We start from the raw sequence: 16,837 nt of genomic DNA, 5'->3' as shown, positions 1-16,837 counted from the left end.
CTTATTCACATCGTCTCTAAAACGTTTGTCCCAGCGTCAAAATCGGAGACAAGAGTGGTCTGGAAATATCTCACAATATACATGGAACGAGTGGGGTCATGCTTAGTGATGAGAAAACATGAATATATCTAATCAGCATATCAACATCTGTTTCCTTGGTTACGAATTAGAACCTGGCAAACGACGTTACTTGTTTAGGAGATGAACACATTTTGACTTTTCAATTTGCGATTGGTTCCCAAGTCCTCAGTAGTTACCAAAGATACTGTGAATAGACAGAGAGTACATGAATAGATAGAGAGTACATGAATAGATAGACATTACATATTTGTAGTTCAGTTTCTTGTTCAGCTTACTTCCAACTTTTTCAAACTGATATTATGACATTGTGATTTTGTTGATAGCAAAAGTGAACGTGGGACCTCCCCCAACGGGGATACATTTTTAAAAAATGTAACAGTATAAAGTAAAGGTAGCCAGGTGTGTGTGTGGGGTGGGTGGGTGCATTTTGTATTATCCCGTATGCTCTGGAATCGACTTACCTTAGGGAAACAATGAAAAAATATAAACTTGAAAGTACTGAAATCTACCGGTTTTTCATGCAATGCTTCCTTTTTGAAGAATTAACATGAACCCATATAATCAATATTCATAGCTCGGAGATCCCGATATATGTGTGTACCTTCTGCGCAGATCTATGCTCATTTTTAGACATGTAGTTAAATACTATATTTTGTTCGTTTCATGGATTTGAACCTTTCATTATTTGTTTTTTTTATAGTTTTCTCTGTATTGCCAAATATAAATATTATTTGTTTTACATCTTTGATATTCTGGGTAAAAAAAATGTAGAGGTAGATAAATCGTTATCACGGGAACCACCCTCCAATTTGTCCCTAATAATTATTTTTTCAAACGACTTGAACTAAATTGGACTGCTATAATTTGCATCAAAAACAAAATTAACATTGTGAAGGAAACCGTTACTATTATTTGGCTCATCAAGCATTTTAAGTCAAATACAAAAAAAGACATTTGGGAAAAGAGTAATTATTCCGATCAATAAATTAGAAAATATTGTATTTGTTCATAAAATCAAAGGATATCTGCAATAACTGCACTTAATTTGCTATCATGGATTTATTTATGTTCTTAAGAGAAAAATAAGTAAATTAAATCATTATTTGAAACGAATGCGAAAAAAATGTAATTAGTGACAATGATAATCTCTATTGTTTGGAAACAGTTTCGTAAGTGAAAGTCAACGAACATATTTAAACTGCCAACACTCTAGATAATTGAAGCATTACAGATCCTTATTTCGAAGACATACTGCTTTCTCTTGCTAACACATTAAATCCTCTCTGAACATTACTCGCGATAAATCCATTTGCCTATAATTAAGATATTTCCATTAAACAATTATAATTTTACTTTGGCTTAAATATGCTTTTCATCTGTTGGCGTTTTTGTAGCAAGTTTGGTTTTGCAGGACAAGACCGACATACTGGCAGCCACATCAGCACTGGTTGGCCTTAACATTCACAGAGACAAGACCAAGATCCTCAAGATCAATTATGCCAGTAACAACCCAGTCATACTGCAAGGAAGTCCCCTGGAAGAGGTGGAGTCCTTCACTTACCTGGGTAGCATTATCAACCAGCGGGGTGGCATAGACGCAGAAGTCAAGGCAAGGATCGGAAAGGCGAGAGCAGCTTTCATACAGCTCAAGAACATCTGGAGCTCCAAAGAAATTTCTTTAACTACCAAGATCAGACTGTTCAACTCCAACGTGAAGTCAGTTCTACTGCATGGAGCAGAGACCTGGAGAACAACCGGGTCGACCGTAAAGAGAGTTCAGACCTTCATCAACAGCTGTCTAAGACGAATTTTCCAGATCCGCTGGCCAGACACCATCAGCAACACCGAACCTGTGGCAGAGAACCTCCCAGCTTCCGGTAGAGGACGAGATCAAGAAGAGAAGGTGGGGTCGGATAGGACACACCCTACGTAGGCCGCCAACCAACATTACCAGACAGGCATTGAAATGGAACCCCCAAAGCAAGCGGAGAAGGGGACGACCAAGAAACACCTGGCGACACGACCTTGAGGCGGACATCACTAAGATGGGTCACACCTGGAGTCAGCTTGAGGGGATGGCACAGGACAGAAACCTCTGTCGATCTTTTGTTGGCGGCCTATACCCCGGCAGGGGTGACGGGCAAAACTAAATATGTTTGTAATTTTAACTCCAAGACTTTTTTGGTTACAAATAGTGAAGTTTATTGTATATTCCTGAAATGTCACAGCAAGTCTTTGAACCTTTCTTGTACTGAAATAATTGGACAAAATCAGGTTTCGAACATTTTGAGAAAGCGCCTCGTATATCAGCACAGACTTACGAACAGTGCTGAGCAGTATTATAATGTTTGGCTTCTTCGGCTTCTCTGACCCTTATTTGATTAGGGAACATAGCTCAAACTTTACACGGTGTCCGTCAACGTCGCAAACACCAATTTCGTCCTTTGGACCAGCTGATGCAGACCTGTCTTGCCATGAACGAGAATTCGCGTTTCAGCATCGTTACCTTTATTGAAATTTAGGACAGTGATCAAGTATCAGATTTACCACAGACAACATTTTTCGTTGTATTATGCTTTTTTTTCTTGTTTTAAGCTATTGGTGGCAGGGTTTTCCACCATTATGATTTGTTGAATGTATTGGCACTGATGTTACATTCAAAACTATTATTCAGTATTTAATTTGATGCCAACACTTTTTTTTCCCTTAAATATTTTATGGAATCTAATGAAGCCTCTCTCATATCTTGATTAGCATATGCGCCCCTTTATAAACTAAAATTTGAAAGGGAAATTTATAATAAATGAGAAAAACTATGTTGCTTCATGTTACATTGTTGTGTAATTCAGTTTCAACGCACTTGATTTCAAACATCAAATAAATAACTAGTTACTGACAATGAAACCCGAGAAATGGGAATGAAACTTTAGTTCATTGTTAGTACCTCCGACTATATGGGAGCCCCAATTACAAGCTACCCAGACATCTTCTCCCTTTTCAAGCAGGGTGAGGACCGAAGTACTCCTCTCAAGCCAGATTGGGCTAATAAAACCATCTGCGTAGAGATATCCTATAACTGTGGCGGACTTGCCCTTCTTTATAAAAACGTGATAATGACCATCGTTGGCCGGTATTGACAAGGTCAGACTGAACTGATATGTTCCAGAGACAGGGGCACGGAAGATTCCATGAAGCGGGTTGTATACGTCTCCAACATTTAGAATGACATTGTCGAACACCACATGTTGGTCGGATGAACAATGGGACATATCTATGGATAGAGTCGCCATAAATGCTGGTAAATTGCTTGCCCCTGTAAGAGTGAAAAAAAGAAGTACTTTGAAATTAATAAAATTCCAATTACATACTGCAGTGACATCTAACGACGGCAAACATTTCGCTTGATTATTTTGCAGTTTCTCCTTTGATATTACAATTGCAAAGACAAAGTGTAGCTGTGAACAAAGGACGTTATATATTCAAATTATAGTGTCAATCCAGATCGACAGCAATGCTCTTGCTGATTGGACATAATTTAAATTATTTATACCATTTCTTCATTTCTTTTTCATGCAACAACATGCATTTTTCACTTGTATACATCATAAACAGATATAAATGCCTTTTGTAGATGTCATATTGCGTTTCTCATTTTGGTTTACTTTGTGAAGTGGTTTTCTTTTTCTCAATATCTTAAATAATAATAATAATAATAATAATAATAATAATAATGAGGACTTTGTGTATCGCCTAATCTTTAGAAGCTCTAAGCACTTTACAACATTAGACAACACCTATAAGATAAAAACATATAATAATATTATTACAAAAACAAACACCATGAAATTTGAAAAAACATTAAAAAATAAAAACCATGCTGAGAATATTTCAGGTAGGAAACATTATTAGGTCTTTAAGTTTGTTCTTACAGTCGAAATAAGTGAGTTTTGAGAGCCCTCTTGAATGTGATCACTGTGTCTTTGTGTCTAAGTTCAGTGGGCAATTCATTGCACGTTGCTGGGCCTTGGTATGCAAAAAAAATACCTTTTTCTTTAATAAAATATTGTATTTAATTATTGTTTTTGTTTTCGTAAGATTCATTTAAGAACGGCATGTAATTGGAGAGCCTCTGTTGAAGAAATTGATACTTGACTATAATGAACAACCGCCCTGTTTAGAACCTCTCATTCATGTCGAAATTCTTAGAAAGAAACATTCTATCCCAACTAGTATTTCATCTGAATTCAAATAGTGTTTATTAGCACTGTACAGCCTTCATATCGACTTCGCTATGGTATAACAACTGCCCTTCTGAGAGTAGTTAACAACCTTCTCTCTGCTTTTGATAGTGGAAATATTACAATCCTCACCCTCCTTGACTTGTCTGCAGAATTTTACACAATAGACCATGATGTATTACATCATCGTTTCCAGCCTGTATTTGGTATTCACGATACAACCTTACTGTGGTTCAAGGCCTACTTAGCCAATAGGACACAAATTATGTCCACTAATTAAAAACATTCAAACCCAGTTTATCTATATCTTTTGTTCCACAAGGTTCTGTTCTCAAACCCGTTCTCTTTATTCTGTACCCAGCCGCTTTCAAGTGTCACAGAGCGACATCCGGTATCTCACCAATGGTATGGTGATGACACTCAAATGTACAAATCTAGAATATAGATACACAACAGAAGTTAAGACTACCACCCAAGGCGATGAGAGGGTACGTTTCCGATGTGAAGTAATGGATGATACGCAAAAAGCTGCAAATGAATGATAATAAAACTGAAGCCATCCTGATCACCATGCAAAAAATTTATATTTCACATCCTATACAACAAACAATTAGTATCAACAATACAGATATTAAATTCCTACATAAAATTCGTAACCTAGATGACACTCTTGATAGTACTCTCTCATTACACCAAAATATCTCCTCACCTCGGCACGTCTTCGTGGGTCTCTAGTTCGTCGCACGGATAATAACAAGGAGAGCAACACAATGGTTGTCAAGAAGACTGGCGTCACAAATGTGAGCCTGTGCCTAAATGGCCGCTAGAAGTTACAGAGAAAAATCTTTTAAACTTCGCAGCTAATAATGTGACCAATACCAGATCATCAACTTCAAGGGCTGTGACCAAAACGTGGACACGAGGCGGCAGATCAGCTGGAAAGATTTCATCAGGCACTAACCGATCTAAAACTTCGGGCTGAAGTACAACGACATTGCCAGTTAGTTGGTAATTCAAGGCCCTTGTCCGTCATAACGCTCCAAGCACAAACTTCTAAATCTTCGCCGTCATCTCCAAGGGCAAGACGATACCGCTTGAGGAGCTGGAAAGCGAATGTGGTTAGTCGAAACCTACAAATTAAGCCACATTGCATAAAAACATGCACGATACATAATAAGAAACTACATCATGTGTCCATTACAGAGGGCAAGCTGGAAAAGCTCGCCACTTCCCGTAAGGCCCGTCTAAGCACCAGGCTGCGGTAGGGTGTCTGAAAGTTAAAAGGGCACAATCTAAACGCCTCGGAGAGGTTCCAAAGGTAAAGAGCAATGCCGCAGATATTTTCGATGGGCCCTCACTCATCCGCTTTAGAATTGATAAGAACGTTTTTATGGAAATTCTATGTCGCATCTAGCTCTTTGGATACCAACACCCCCAATCGCTCAAAGTACGAATCGAGGGAGGAATTTCTTTAAACATAGACGAACCGTTCGACAACCGTTTCAATGACCACGTCATCGTTGGAGCCTTAACGGTCCGGGAAAACAGCGACATATCCATCGTACTCATTACCATCGTACGGGCTCCCAAAATGAAAGCTGGAGATCCTAACTCCACCTACCTCTAGCCATGAACCTGTACCCAAAGGTCGACGATCAACGAGACGTTCGACTTGATCGATTATCATAGGTACAGGCCGCTTTGTACGCGGAGACAGATCAACAGCAGGCACTTCGCAAGAAGAGTCACTGTGCACTAATCTTTGTCGTGTCGGCACCTCGACCGACATGTTCATGGCGGGTGACGTTTCGGGCGTCGCCTTGTTGGCCATTGTTATCAGTAAACCCATTGCAATCGGCGTTTGAGGTTTGTATTTGGCCCGTAGACTGCTTTTCCTCGTTGACTTGTACACCAGTTGTGGATTCACCGCGAAGGCCAAAAAGCATGATGAAATCCAGGTTCAGACTAAGGAGAAGCTTATCTGCATCCTGGACCACGTGTAACGGGATCTGCACGGCTGATCCATCTTCGAGGAAGAGTTCTGGCTCATTACAGACTTGTGTGATAAGTATGATGAGGTATAAATGGTATCTGGGCGAATGCGTAAATGACGCACGCTGCTCGATCCCTCTACAATGTGGCAAAAAGGGATGCTGGCAACGCTGGGTGCTGGTGGGGAAGTACTCCAAACTGTGTATTGCGCCGCCTGCCGTTGTCAGCGGGTGCTGCCCAAAGGCCACCGATCTTCCCCGACGAACCGCCAGCGTATAAATCCTGATCGCTATCGATGGGCTGCGGTACGACTGAGATGCCACTTGGTATACGTCCGCTCACGTGTGTGGCAACCAGCCCGCGATGACCGGTTTCGCTCTGGTCTCCGAGTTCCTTAACATGTTTCATAAATTCTCCCGATGCGATAATTAATGGTTCGGGCAAGACTACAACCAGATTCGTAGTGGTGGAATACCACAACATGGTAAGTTAATGGCCTTTGGCCCAGGTGTATCCTCTTAGATTTATGTCGGCCAGATAAGTTATATAAATGCTAACATCTGCTTGATATAAATACTCAAATGCCTTTTGGATGTGGATGTAATAATCAACTTCAACAAGCAACCTTTTACCAAGAGATACTCCTTTCCAAGCGTGGAGGTCTCCTTGCCTATTACACTAATCATTTGTAAATAACATCTAAATGTAAAATCTGATTCCAAGAAATTAATCTTTTTTCAGAGAGTCTTAAAACTTGTTATTCAACCGAAATTGAATTAAAGACATTAAGAAATAAACTACTGTTGATTTTATGGTTAAAATGAATGCTTTTCATGAATTCACAACGTCTTAAGCCGAAATAATGAGATACTTTCTCCAAAAGCCATAAGGAAGAATACCTCTGTAATTTTGCTAAATAATTGTGTACATAATAATAAACCTGCTGCGCTACGAAATAAGCTTCTTTTTCTGACTAACTTGTTCTTGTTGTAGATTTAACGCCATTTTTCACACACGATAGCCTGTATAAGGTAGCCGGTATAACCGGTGGAGGAAGATCCCTGGAAAACCCAGGAAAAGAACCACCGACCCACAAAAAGCTACTGACAAGCTTACTCGCATGCACATGTTGGCCGAGCCCGAGGCTACAGCCTAAGCGGATAGAGGTGAGATGGCAGTAATTGGTAAAGGCGAGCGCTTTTGATCACTCGACCGCTCGGTGCCCCTGGCTAAGTAAGAAGATGTAAAAATTAAGAAACGAAACTAAAGAATAAATGCCACATGATGTATGCGCAAGATTAGTTAATTCCAGTGGAGTCTTTTTCTATGGCAATTTCGTTTTATGGTTGTATATGTGTAATAAACAAGACGTACATGAAGAACTTAGGCTACACTTTTCTATTCTGTAAATAGTAACTTCTTCATCCCTGATTTAGCATGTCGCCATTTTGACTGGGCCAGGAGACTGGTTCTTTAATGCACATTTCATTGCACAATAAAATTCAAAACTTGGATCCAGAATGCCACTGCAGAAATAGGAATCCTACTGCCATTGCAAACCTTGTAGAGACTATCGAATGATGTTATGGTAACACTAAACGTAGCATCTACTAGTTTTTACATCACGCATAGAAATGGTTGACCTGTCTTATTAACAACGTCATGTTCATTGCTGAAATAATATCATATGAACGAAATTATCTTTGAAAAATGCTCCATTGAGCTACTGTCGATCGTAGTATAGATACCTGCTTCTAATTCCTTTATTTTGGCCTCTTGTGCTTGATTGGAAGTTGTGAGATTGTAAACTGTGTTGGTCAAGCTGTGGACTGTATTACTCAAAGTGTCAATTTCTGTCTTCATTATCTGGACCAGCTGAATCAAATCTGTCTCAGCATGAAGAAGAAGTCGCTTGTCTACTTCATCGCCCCTTATGGTTGTAAGAACACTAAATACGACTATTTTGTATATGTTGGTTAGTGACGAAGTCATTGTGACTTTTCTCTGTGTCTTGTTACCGTGAGACTTAGTTGATACTACTGATAACCTTATCCTGGATATTCAGGCCAGTGTGCTGTCCAGAGTTATGGTCCTGGATATTCAGGCCAGTGTGCTGTCCAGAGTTATGGTCCTGGATATTCAGGCCAGTGTGCTGTCCAGGGTTATGGTCCTGGATATTCAGGCCAGTGTGCTGTCCAGAGTTATGGTCCTGGATATTCAGGCCAGTGTGCTGTCCAGAGTTATGGTCCTGGATATTCAGGCCAGTGTGCTGTCCAGAGTTATGGTCCTGGATATTCAGGCCAGTGTGCTGTCCAGAGTTATGGTCCTGAATACTAGTTTGTCTTGTAAGCTACATGAAACGTTTGCCATTTTAACCGAAGGAAATTTTCAGCAGACACTGACTAGGGCTAGCTATTCTGAATATATATATGGGAACTGAGTTCTAACCAAGGATGAGCTATGCAGACCATATCGTGCCATTTCGACTCTTCTACTCTATACAGAAAGACAAATCCTCACTGCGGACGCTACAAAAAAGAGTAACACCGCCCACATTGTATAAGATCATGGATGAAATGAATTGACCTTAAATTTATATAAAATAAATACATCAGAATGTGTTTTTTAAGACGGCATTCGCTAGACTTGTGTGTTGTTATATGTAAGCATATATTTAAGTATTCAAGTAAAGCATAAATTTAAACATACATACATACAAGCATGCATACATACATACACACACACACACACACACACATACATACATACATACATACATTTCAAACTGTATTAGGGGCCCCGAGTGGCCGAGTAGTCTAAAGCGTTCACCGATACGGATCACTGCAATTTCACCTCTGTCTACGTGGGTTCGAGTCTCGGGATTGGCTAAAGTGGGTATGTGAGAAAGCTTGCCGGGTCGATGGTTCTTGACGGGGTTTTCCCGGGTTCTTCCTCCAACATTTATACTGGCCACCATGTATAGCCTATCTTGTGCTGAAAATGGAGTTAAACCCTATAACAACAACAACAACAACAACAAACTGTATTATCATATGTTCAGGCTAAACGTGAACATAACCATATATTTGTGCAAGCAATTCATAAAGAAGATGAACTAATTCAGTGTCTTTAGCTGCATATATAATGTATACCAAATATTTTTGTGCTTTTTAGTTCAAGAAAAGACTCCATGGTGTTATTAAGACTGACATTTTCTTATGTTATTAAGACTGACACTTCAGGATTTTATTAAGATTGACACCTCCGGATGTTATTAAGACTGACACATAACAATGTTATTAAGACTGACACTTCATGATTTTATTAAGATTGACACCTCCGGATGTTATTAAGACTGACACATAAAAATGTTATTAAGACTGAAGCTTCAGGATTTTATTAAGATTGACACGCGTTCTTTTTATTAAATAATGAGTGTAACCTGTTGTATACAGATGGAATACTTATCGTCACAATACAAATGCAAACCAAGTTAGCTAATTCCACGGTACATTTCCTTAAGATATACGTTGTCTCTAATATCTATTATTACGATTATATGGTCTTAAATTAAGTAACAGAAAAAGCGAAAATCAACTAGTTTTGTAAAATTCAACAAATAATCTATTTCGCATGATACAAAAGTGAAAATGTTAAAAGAACTTATAGTATTGTGAATTAAATCCCAAACAATCCTAAAAGAGTATCACAAGTATAAATGTACACTGTTTTATTGAAATTCAGTTCCGATACTGAATGTGTTGACGTGCTCAAGTCTCGAATATGCGAATGTGTCAATGGCCTGTAGTGTTGCGATGTGCTAACAGTCTTTGAAATCACAATAATATAATCCATATATGTCCTTGTCTGAACTCAAAACAATTAAAATCTAATGATCCAGTCAAAAATATTATTAGGAAGCACCTTGTATTTCCAGTGAATACTAATTTAGATAGATAATTACACCCATACCAAATACTAAACAGAATAATAAGAATGATTTTGCTAAAGCGGTCAAAGCATGAATGAGTAATTTCTCAAGTATATAATATTGTATAAAAGATAAGACACAAAATTAAAACCAGGATGAGGGTCACAATTTCGGTTCTAGAACAAAGTTGTTAACAAGGTCTATTACTAAAACTGTAATAAAGAACATAGCAAACATCAGGTACAACAGGGTCTTTCGTGTTGGAATTTCAATGTTCTAGACCAAGACCCAAATAATCATATTCACCCCCACTGATAACTATCTTAATATTTAACCCATACACATAGGTAAATATTAACTATGCATTGTGTTGTTTACAAATCAATGTCCCTCTTAATGTACATAGTGGACTTAATTTTGGACACGCTCAAGTACAAAATGGAAATGTATGTAAGATATTATCATGAAAAAAAAGACTAAGAAACAATACAAATTAAATATACATAACAATGTGCAATGCATACTATTATCATTAAAAGAATCTTAAATGGAAAGGTGCAACATACTTGCTACAGTTACTGAATTGAGATATCTGTACGAAAAAGCGAATTTTAAAGATCAGCTTTAAGGTTGGCTTCCCAATCTTCTTTAGACGAATTTTCTGCTGGTCACTGCTTATCTGCATTTGTAAAATTATCTCTCTCGAAGGTAATGCGGCTATTCCTTGTCACTGAGGTAATGTCAGCTGAACTGTTTAATGCCCCAGGACATGATAGCTAAGATTCACATCCATCATTATTTCTGATGGAAATAAAAATTTCACTTAAATATTCATTTTTAAGTGTGGGATAAACATGATCGATGGCCCTGTGCTATTTTTAACATCCCACAGGCAAAGTAGTACATTGGGACCTTTTTCGGTGCAGCATCTTCGGTGGGGGTTTTGCGTGGGGTTTTCTGGAGTGAGTAGGGCAAAAGGGGCTAGATAAAATAGCAACATCATCATGGGTAAGTATACTACATATACTTTCTACACTGACTTCCTCAAATGGCTCAAGTAAAATCTCAACATTAAACTCCACTAAAATAGTCTGAAACTCTTTCTTAAAGTTGTTTGCGTTTGAGGTCGACAGTGCCTTCCTGAAGGTTCGACGTTGCAAAAAGTAGTTCGCCGAACACTATCTCGTTTTAACGTTAAAAGGTAGTGAGAAATATGTATTTAACTACGGGAAGTATTGTACTATACTGAATATAGACAGCCATCCAAGACAAACAGAATTATTTCTAGAGTACATAATTAAATTGTAAATTTAAAACTAGCTTTATATTGGTGGATACTGTTGGATGGTAAAGAAAAAGATTCTAGATCAAGTCTATATTCTCAGCAAAGGGTGTTTTGTATCTATGGGAAAATACAATCATGTTTAATATTGACCCGATAATTACAATTATACAATGAGACTGACTAGCCTACGCATTGTTCCGGAAAATAGCAAACGAAATAGAAGATTTAAACGTCACTTGTTTTGCTTGTATAAATGAACACGATTATCGAAATGAATTCATATTGATAGCCGATTGCTGCTACTGTGCTGTAATAAACGTATATTTTAATGTTATAAAGAAAGTGTTTCCTTCAAACTACGACTTATGAGTGTCAAAATATACTTGTCTTATTTTGTTCATTCTCAATAATCATCACAGAAAAAAACTGCAGACAAACGACGAATGAACAAATCACAATAATGATCATCGCTCATGATGGCAGACAGTGTTAGAGTAATACAGAACTTTAGTTCGAAACCATATTTAAGGCATGGCTGAGTACCTAGACCAACACGTAACGCAATCAAATGCGATTTACAGAATTCGTTTTGGCACGTTTTGCTGCAGAGTTCATATATTTCACGGCATACACCTTTGAACTGATTGCGTCTTTATGCCATTGAACTTCTTATGTTCACAGAGCGTTATCTAACTGACTGATTTTTCAGTTCCCGCCGTTTTATATTCTTCTGTTCATACGATGGTACACGGATAATTAAGTCCTAATTTAAATACTAGATTAACATTTTACGGAGTCCATCAGGTGATGGGCAATACTATTTTTGCGTTGTGATTATCTGAAATTGGATATCATGCTTTTAACAATTTTTTTCAGTTATATCGCTATGGCGTCTGCAATGTGGCAGTTTATAGTGATGTCTAGCACTGGAGCATCATGCAGCAGACATGTAGCATCATGTCCCACCCAGTCCCATCATCCTGACAACAGGTCGACCATTCATAACGCTAACCTCTTAATGCTGACCTCCAATTGAGACAGCTGTTAGTATCAATGTATTAAGTTTTTGGTATGACTCGGCCAGGGTTCAAGCCCACAACCTCCCTCATCCGAGGCCGACGCTCTAACCAATTAGGCCACCGGAGCGGTTTAAGTCTTCTTGCTTCCAAGATAATCTCTAAGTCACTTAATTTATCACGATTCTCCGGATACTTATTTGAAAAAATAAATTAACGTATTTGGAGCCTCATCAAGAAATATGTAGGAAGCATTGAAGCAAACCAGTCAGTTAACATTTTCTGTAATGTTACACTCCATATCTCGCTTAATAATGATTCCAGAATTGGAAATACTAATAAATTCTTCTTGCTTTAATCAGGTATTCGCCGTGTCATTTAACGGTAAAGTCATTGGGTATCGAAAACTTTGACCGATATCCAAATGTCCCATAATGATAATGATTTCATACGCCGTATCAGTTTATTACTTTTAGTTGGAATTACTGGACCTGTACAGGTAGTGGTCGACATGCACATTCACGAAGGTGTAACTGAGGAACCCGATGGCAATCCATGCTCTCCCACCCCAAATCCTTTGCAGTTATAGTTGTATTGCTGTAATTCTCGCTGATAAGATGATGTTGTTAGAGAGCGCAGGTGATTGAACGAGGGTCATTGATGGGTTTTTTATATAGAAAATCCGTAATTGTTGTAGTTGTTGTAGTTAACCAAGAGCGTGATTAAAATTAATGTTTTATCATGAAGTTATTATTGATCTTACGCAAAGCAGCTTGAGAAAATAGAGTAAAATCCGAAACGATTGCTGAGTCACATTGAAGCTTTCTCTGTATAGAGTTAACTTGAAATGACTCATTGGGCTTGACTCAAACACAACATGCAATATTTAGGTTGCATCAGCCACCTGTGTCCTAAATCTACGTATAAAACTGCTTTACTTGAAGGAGATTACATTGTTATGTATCAGAACTCCTTCATCCCACACAAGCTTAATTTCAACATCTTTCGACATTTCAGCTCTAACAGAAAACCGAAAGCAAAGCGAAAAAATGTGAACATTTATGTATTGGTTTTCGCGACGTTTTTCCTCAGTTCATTGAGCAATGGTTTGCTTTTTTTCAGGGTCACTCGGTTTTAGTCTGAAGAGAGTTTTCGTGGGTCAGATTAAAGGTCTGCTGTATAATGAATAATGACGAGAGAAATATGTTTAATATGCGGTTTTATAAGTGGAGAAGAGGTAAGAGGTTTTTTAAAATTTAATTTGGTTTTCCTTGTACGTTTGTTACAGATGTACATGATGCAATTGTGACACACACACACAAATACACACACACACACACACACACATATATATATACATATATATATATATATATATATATATATATATATATATCTTTTCTGCTTCTTTCCGGTGTCTTCTTTGCTTTACCTGTCTTTACCCCTCTCTCCCTTTTTCGGCTTATTCTGATGTAGGTGTTTGTCTCTCCATCTGTAGCTATCACTTGCGTCGTATCATCGATCTCATCATCTTCCTCCTCCTTGTTTATTTTCCTTCCCTTTGTCTTCGCCTTCTTTTCTTCTGTTCCTGGTCCATCTCTTAATGTGCCCTCCGTTCTTGATCTTCTTTCCCTGCATCGGCTTTCTTTTCCTCTCGTTTTCGTTCTCTTTTCCGAGCGCTTCTTGGCTATTTCGTTATCTAACAAGTCTACAAGTATTTTCCTCATGAGTTATTATTTATTTACTAGGTTCCCTAAATGTACTTATGCAAGCCAGGGGTCTTTACTTGACTGAGCGGTGTCAAACTCTGGCGCGATTCCCGCTAGAAGTCATCCGTTTACCCCAAATTTCCAAAGACTTCCATAAAACTTCAGTTGTAAATTAGAAATCCCGACGTGCTCATTCCACACATAAATTTTACTCTAATCAATGCAAGACCACATATCACACAACCTGCCAAATATCTATCAACCGCACATCTGCATGGTTGCTCTTCGTTAGGTTTCCGTACCCCCAGCAGTTCTCGCCGTAGAACTGTCCCTTAACACAGGGAATTATTTTAACTACGCCAACTTAGGCCAGTCAAGCTATGGTTTCCGGGCACTTTCGCCAGTACAAACGCATCACCTTTGCCACCATGGCGACATAAACGGTGTCTGCCGAGTCCCTTTTTATTGATCCTATTGTGTAATTGACCGGTTTCCTACCGTAAATACTACCACTGCAGTCACATCACCAATGTACACCACTAGAATTTAGTAGGGACTTTATTATTACCATGGACACTCATTCGGTTTGGACCTGAATTCACTACTAGTGAACCATGGCATCATGTAAACTCACTAACACTTTACTCCGTTACATTTGCTCCTAGTAATTGGCCAGTTATTTCGGGTAAAGGAATATTTATATTGCACCGAATTCCAATAATCAGACAAGTAATGACAAAAATCTAAGAATTCCTTAAAACTGGGCGCTATAACCAAATGCGCATTCTCCAAATTTATTACAGTACCTTACTCTCCTGTTTATTTATATGCTTAAATCGCCGCCGTTTAAGTGGTAAGCTTTGTATCTTTCCTACTTATTTTTGTGTTTTAGAATGCAGTCTTGTTCGCTGACGCTCTCGTCTCATCAATATGGCGAACAAACTGCTTGAGCTGAAAATTGTCAGTCTTTCGTGGATTATTTTCATTCGCACTTTTACCTAAGTATAGTATCTTCTAGCTCAACTGGTCGATTTCCTGACACCATTACCCTCCGACCGCTAAGCTCGGTGACTCTGAGTCGTCTCTTCGACATGGCGAACCGAAATGGGTGTATCAAGATAACTGGGTTGGGGTCAGATTATAACAAAGAACACTTTTGATGGTGACGAAAATACAATGTTTATTAATGAATGACTCAGTGAAAAAGAATTTGATTCGTGTGCCAACAAAATCCAAATATTGGATGTTTACCAACATATGCACGAACCAGATAATGTATTGCGATTTAAATGAAATATGAACCAATACGCAAGAAAAAAACCTTAAATAGTAAAACGATATAATGATTAATGATTCAAAGTGATTCCACACAAAACAGTAATGCATGATATGCTTCACTCAAGTAGTGAAATAGGATGCTTCTCACACAGCTAGTGAAATATGATGCGTCTCACGCAGCTAGTGAAATACGATGCGTCTCACTCAACTAGTGAAATATGATGAGTTTATACTCAAATAGTGAAATATGATGAGTTTTCACTCAAATAGTTAAATATAATATGAAACATTGGGACATATTTTGCGTAGTCGAACACAAATCCGAAAGGTCTTCTCAGCCCCAACGCTCTGTCGAATAGAGGAGGAGCCACCACGAACGGTAAGGCCCTCCTGGTCTGCATAAAGATCCGTAAAATCTCTTGGTTCTCTGCAGACCCGTTGGTCCAGAAGCCTTGGTTCTTCATCACGTGATGACCTTTATCTTCTTTCGGGCCAACGTTACCCCAACAGCATCACACTGAGTATAACACAACCCAAATTAGCACCACGGCTAAACAACACCTACAATACGGTGCACATACGTAGATACAGCATGACTATCACTCCGTCCCTCCTTCACTCCTTCAGTACTACACTCAGCATTCACCAGTCACCGTTCACCAGTCACCGGCCATCAATCAATCAATCATCAATCAGTCACCAATCAGTCAGCTCTTCACCTGGAGATCGCACGTCATTTAAATAGAGTCCTCACTGACAAGACTCGTCGTAATGTGATGTTTTGCTCTACGATGAGGTAATTTATACACAGGCCATGTAGCCATACACTGCCTGTGCGTTCAAGGTATATCGGTTTTCCCATCGTACGCACTATGATCGTGCAGCATGGGATGAACTGAACTCACTATTTCGAAATAATATACGATATACATAAACCACCCTCGGGTAACACTGTACACAGAAATGAAACCCGAGTACATGTGTTTGATTCAAATAATAAATAAACGATAAATATATACAATTCCGTGACAAAGAGTCCCGGTTTTGACTGGCATTTGCATTCTCACTTTAATGTATCTAACTTAATTTACTTTAGTGTTTTATTTTTTACATATTTGGATAGTTATTAGTTACTTTTTTAGTCTCTAATAAACAGCAACACAGAAAGAGTGAAAACAACAAGCCTTTTTAAAATTTAACAAATAATTTATTTCCCTGGAAAAATTCTGCAAAAATGAAAAAAGGAGAAGAAAATAATCCAAGAATAATCGACGAATTAAATTGCAAAAGTCCTAGTAATAAATATT

General features: G+C 38.4%; 1 protein-coding gene across 1 annotated transcript; it reads right to left on the bottom strand.

Annotated features, from left to right (window-relative positions):
- Nucleotides 1–2,966: 2,966 nt before the first annotated feature.
- LOC149779845 (complement C1q tumor necrosis factor-related protein 3-like) lies at nucleotides 2,967–8,303 on the bottom strand. The gene is made up of 2 exons (XM_089937283.1): nucleotides 8,060–8,303; nucleotides 2,967–3,394 (listed from the first exon to the last, which is right to left on the bottom strand). Exons 1-2 carry the CDS (start codon nucleotides 8,301–8,303, stop codon nucleotides 2,967–2,969), a joined length of 672 nt encoding a protein of 223 aa, XP_089793409.1.
- Between the last annotated feature and the right edge of the window lie 8,534 nt (nucleotides 8,304–16,837).

The sequence above is a fragment of the Sinohyriopsis cumingii genome, chromosome 16 (genome assembly GCF_028554795.1).
Source record: "Sinohyriopsis cumingii isolate HCF-2022 chromosome 16, ASM2855479v2, whole genome shotgun sequence".
Classification (NCBI taxonomy): domain Eukaryota; kingdom Metazoa; phylum Mollusca; class Bivalvia; order Unionida; family Unionidae; genus Sinohyriopsis; species Sinohyriopsis cumingii.
Note: the sequence above shows the minus strand (reverse complement) of the source record. Positions and strands in the feature narration are given on the sequence as shown.

Coding starts and splice junctions, on each gene's coding strand:
- LOC149779845 (XM_089937283.1), bottom strand. CDS start 8,303: ATGACTTCGTCACTAACCAACATATACAAAATAGTCGTATTTAGTGTT. Junction 3,395..8,059: donor AATAAAGGAATTAGAAGCAG/GTATCTATACTA, acceptor TCACTCTTACAG/GGGCAAGCAATTTACCAGCA.